General features: G+C 24.9%; 3 protein-coding genes across 3 annotated transcripts, besides 9 other annotated features; 2 read left to right on the top strand and 1 right to left on the bottom strand.

Moving 5' to 3' along the window:
* Nucleotides 1-13: 13 nt before the first annotated feature.
* On the bottom strand, nucleotides 14-592 carry EDI_227050 (uncharacterized protein; the record flags this gene model as incomplete). Its single annotated transcript, XM_001737418.1, has 1 exon — nucleotides 14-592. The coding sequence occupies one exon, from the start codon at nucleotides 590-592 to the stop codon at nucleotides 14-16; it is 579 nt and encodes a 192-aa protein (XP_001737470.1).
* A 9-nt stretch (nucleotides 593-601) lies between these two features.
* Nucleotides 602-649: a microsatellite.
* Nucleotides 650-651: 2 nt separating this feature from the next.
* Nucleotides 652-691: a sequence feature (AT_rich).
* A 41-nt stretch (nucleotides 692-732) lies between these two features.
* Nucleotides 733-800: a microsatellite.
* A 259-nt stretch (nucleotides 801-1,059) lies between these two features.
* EDI_227040 (serine/threonine protein phosphatase PP1-2, putative) lies at nucleotides 1,060-2,054 on the top strand (the record flags this gene model as incomplete). Its single annotated transcript, XM_001737417.1, has 2 exons — nucleotides 1,060-1,181; nucleotides 1,247-2,054. 2 exons carry the CDS (start codon nucleotides 1,060-1,062, stop codon nucleotides 2,052-2,054), a joined length of 930 nt encoding a protein of 309 aa, XP_001737469.1.
* Nucleotides 1,170-1,226: a sequence feature (AT_rich).
* Nucleotides 1,636-1,656: a sequence feature (AT_rich).
* Nucleotides 2,048-2,322: a sequence feature (AT_rich).
* Nucleotides 2,323-2,388: a microsatellite.
* A 24-nt stretch (nucleotides 2,389-2,412) lies between these two features.
* EDI_227030 (uncharacterized protein) lies at nucleotides 2,413-3,936 on the top strand (the record flags this gene model as incomplete). The annotated part of the gene is made up of 2 exons (XM_001737416.1): nucleotides 2,413-2,451; nucleotides 2,515-3,936. The coding sequence occupies 2 exons, from the start codon at nucleotides 2,413-2,415 to the stop codon at nucleotides 3,934-3,936; spliced, it is 1,461 nt and encodes a 486-aa protein (XP_001737468.1).
* Nucleotides 2,463-2,511: a microsatellite.
* Nucleotides 3,131-3,178: a microsatellite.
* Nucleotides 3,937-4,695: the final 759 nt, after the last annotated feature.

Raw genomic sequence — 4,695 nt, 5'->3', positions numbered from 1 at the left:
TACTAATATATATCTATTGTACTATTCTGATATAAAAAAAGAACTGGTGATATTCTAAAACTAATTGTAGATCTTCATCATCATTTTCTGGCTTAACATTTTCTGCTTTTATCTTGTCAAGATTAAATGTTGTTAAATCAAGATCACCAGATTGATAATTAACAGGTACTTCTGCTACACCAAAAATAATGTAAAATATTACACAAAATACAGCTGCTACAACAAGGAAGATCAATGCAAAAATAAAGGAATATACTATTTTTTTAATATATGATGTATCTTCTTCTTGGTTATACCAACACAACCCAAATGGTAATATAATTGCTGCAAATGCAATCATTCCATAATAAACTATATACCAGAAAATTTGCATTGGTATTATCGGTTCAGGTGGTCCAGCATTAAGTACATCTAATGGAATTAAGAATACACTCATTTCTAAAAACTCAAATGCAATAATTACAATAATTCTCCATATCCAACTCACTCCTTTCTCTTCAGGATTTTGGAAATATACCATCATATAAATATTACATATAAGAAGTAAAATTGGTATTGCACATAATAAAATGATAACGATGATGTTAATCATTTGTTACTATTTATTTTATTTTTTTTCTTTTTTTTTATTTTTTCCTTTTTTATTTTTAGATTATTTTATAAAATAGTATTTTTATTAAAAGAAATTAAACTCATATTTAGTTTCTCTCAATATTCTAAATAAATCTTATTAAAAAAAAACAAAAAAAAAATATATCACAAAAAATAATAAAATGTTAAACAAAAAAAAAAATAAACAATTACATAATGATTAATAATGTTATAGAAGTAAACACCTTTTCTTCTTTTCTTCTGTTTCATTTAATTTGTATTGTGGATGATGAAGTTCACGATCTTCTTCAAGAGTATTTTATAATGTGATTTAATAATTAATTCATATAGAATAATACTCAATAAAAGAATAATGAATTTCCTTATAAATTCAGTTAGAAATAATTCAAAATATCATATATAAATTTCACTAAATGAACTTAAAAATGCATTTTTCAATAAAAAGAAATGGAATTTATTGGCACAGAAAACCAAGTATTTGGTGAATACCAACAATTGTTTAATAAATTAGTCCAATACAGAACGAAGTCAAAAGGGTATAGTACTGAATTACCAAGTAAAATAATTATGTTTGTTTATTACATTTAAAAAACAAAAAAAAAATATAAAATAAACCTCAATTTTACTTATTTAGAAAATTATGCAATGAAGTCTTAAATGAAATATCAAAAGAACCAATTGTAATACAATTAAAAACACCAATAACAATCGTTGGAGATATTCATGGACAGTATTATGATTTGTTAAGAATTTTTGAGAGTAGTGGATATCCTAATGAAACACCTTATTTATTTCTTGGTGATTATGTTGATAGAGGAAAAAATAGTATTGAAGTAATCACTTTACTCTTGCTTTACAAATTAAAATATCCTCATTCAATCTTCTTATTAAGAGGAAATCATGAAGATGAAAAGATTTGTCGAATGTATGGATTTTTTAATGAATGCTCAAGATTTAAAGATTATCAAAATGAAATTTTTAAATCTTTCATTCAGGTATTTGATCAATTACCTATAGCTGCTGTTATAAATAATAAAATTTTTTGTGTTCATGGAGGACTTTCACCAGATTTAATTACTATTCAAACGATTAAAACGATTAAAAGACCAATTAAAATTCCGTTACAAGGATTATTATGTGATTTATTATGGTCAGATCCACATGATCTTCCTGTTGATGGATGGATGAAAAACCAAAGAGGAATGAGTTATACATTCGGAAAAAACGTTGTAGAGTCTTTCTTAAAAAAGAATAATTTTGAAGTAATAATCAGAGCACATCAAACAATGAATGGTGGATATAGTCTTAGTTTTAATAAACATTTAGTAACACTTTTTTCATGTCCAAATTATATGGGAACAACAGAAAATTCAGGGGCAATCCTTTATTTTAATAGTTCTTTACAAGGAACATTTAAAGTATTTAAACCAATATCAAAATAATAAAAAACGTTAAATAATAAAACTTTTTTTAATTAATCTTTCATTCAAATAAAATATTTTCCATAGAATTTTTGTAAAAATTTTATACAAATTTGAATACTTCAAAATTTGTAAAATATTATTTGAATATTATTTAAATTTATAATGAAAAACGTTAAAATAAAATATTTGTTTGTATATAATCAAATAATTAAATTAACTTCAGAATAAGAAGTTATTAATTTAATTTCTTCAATAAAAATTAATTTTTATCAAAGAATTTATTTTTAATACAAATAAAAAATAAATAATATTAAAATAAAAATAAAAAAAGAGAAATTTTAAAAAGAAATAATTATTTTAATTACATTATATTCAAATGGAACCTTTATTGATTATAGTTTCAACATTTAATGCAGTTTGATAACCATTAATTAATTAAGAAAATAAGTAATAAAAAATAAATAATCAATTAATTTAGATTTTTAAGTTAGTTGTTATTTCAGTTGCAGGATTTTTAGCAACTTACACAGCCCATTTTGATACAACAATAAGACGTGGATATTCTACTTTAGTTTTTCAATACTTCGTTCCTGCAATCATTTTTACTCAAACAGCAACTTCAGTAGAACGTATAAATACTTTGGCAGATTGGTGGTATTTACCAATAAGTGCAATACTAATAAATGGACTGGCTTTTCCATCTATTTTCTTTGTTGCAAAAATATTTAAATTAGATAGACTAACAACAAGAGTATTTGTCTATGCTATCTCTTTTGGAAATACTATGTATATACCACTCGCATTGGTTGATAGTATTACTTCTGAAACTACTCTTTTTGGTTTAAATGGAAAAGATAGAGGTGGTGCATATATTTGCACTTTTTTATTAATGTCTACATTGATTTACTGGGTATTTGGATATTCATTTATTCAGAAAAATCAAATAGAAACAGAAAATATAGAAAACGATGAAAATATTGTTATTACTGCTACTACTCTTAATAATGATAGTTTGATAGAAGAAAATAAACAAAACGAAGATGTTATTAATACTTTTAAAGCAGTTCTTAATGACAAACAACCTAGTGAAGAATATGAAATGAAAGAAGAAATAAAAAATAATGAAATTAAAGAAAATGAAAGTACTAGCAATGATAATAAAAAAAGTCAAAGTTCTTTTGAACTCACTACAAATGACCCTTCTAAAATAGAAGAACATAGTATTATTAATGACTCTGAAATAGATAATACTAAAATAAATCAACCTTCTTCTTCAACAAATTTCACATATTTCAAATTAATCCAACAATCTTCTAAAAGAATTATTGCTCAACTAAAATCAATTTGTTCAATAGTATTGTCTTATATCCCTCTTCCAATTAAAAGAGGGATTAAAAATCTTTGTACTCCTCCAACTATAGCAACACTACTAGGAATTCTATTAATTTTAATGTACCCTGTTAGAGACCTTTTGTTTAATGATGGTAAATTAGCTGTTATTGGTCGTTCATTAAAATATTTAGGAAGTGCTGCAGTAATAAGCGCATTATTTATTTTAGGAGGTAATCTCTCTACTGGCCCAAAAGGTGGTAATATAAAATGGTATGTTATAGTTATTGCTTTATTTGTTAGAATGGTTGTTGTGCCAGTTATTTGTATTGGAATTCATTTTACATTATGGTGGTATAATATTATTCCATCTGACCCTATGTATTTTTTTGTTGTATGCATTGAATCTTGCACTCCACCAGCATTAAATAGTGCTATTGTTGTTAATATAGTTTATCCTAAAGGAAATGAACAATGTTCATCATTATTGTTCTGGGCATATTTAACAAGTTTATTTACCTTATCTATTGGAATGATTGGGACATTACAATTAATAAGTTATAAGTGTTAATCTCAAGATTTTATTACAATATTTTTTATCTCATTTTTATTTTACGCTAATTTCATCTTAAAACAATACCAAAATGAAAAGATTATATTATTCATATGTAATACAAAATAAATGAAACAAAGAGAACAACTTCATTTACTTAAGCTTTAGTGGTTCTCTTTAAGGCAATTTTTAAATGTCTCATTCTTCCAGTTCCTTGAGTTCTTCTTCTAAGGGCTTTATATCCCCAAGCATATTGTCTCATTTTAGCATCTGGATATCCACATGAAGCACATCTTTGTTTTTGTAAATGCCATGATCTTTTTCCGCATCTTTTGCAAAGAATGTGAGTTTTATTGTGTCTAGTACCTCTGCAGCTAGTTCCCTTAGTCATGCCTTTGGCAATAAAGTTCAGTTCAGGGTTTTACTCTTTCTTTTATAAACTATAATTATATTGTTCTCATATTATCTTTTTATTATATCAATTGTTCATCTTATTTTCTTTTGAAAAGATAATACCATAATATCCTGATTTTATAGGCAAAAAGAATCGAATGATATTTGTATGAAGAAAAAGAAAGAAAAACAAAAAAGGAATTAATAAAATAATTTTTAGGGTTTAAAGAAACTATAGAATAGAGCATCTATGTCAAAGTGTAGACTCCACGTTAATGCTGTTTTCATGGGATTCCAACGTGCCCAAAGAAATCAATACCCAAATGTTGCTCTTCTTCAAATTAGTGGAGTAAATACAAAAGAAGATACTCCATTCTATATTGG

The sequence above is a fragment of the Entamoeba dispar genome, genomic scaffold (genome assembly GCF_000209125.1).
Source record: "Entamoeba dispar SAW760 scf_1105229460619 genomic scaffold, whole genome shotgun sequence".
Taxonomy (NCBI): Eukaryota; Evosea; order Mastigamoebida; family Endamoebidae; genus Entamoeba; species Entamoeba dispar.
The sequence above is the reverse complement of the archived record's forward strand: the minus strand, read 5'-3'. Positions and strand labels throughout refer to the sequence as shown.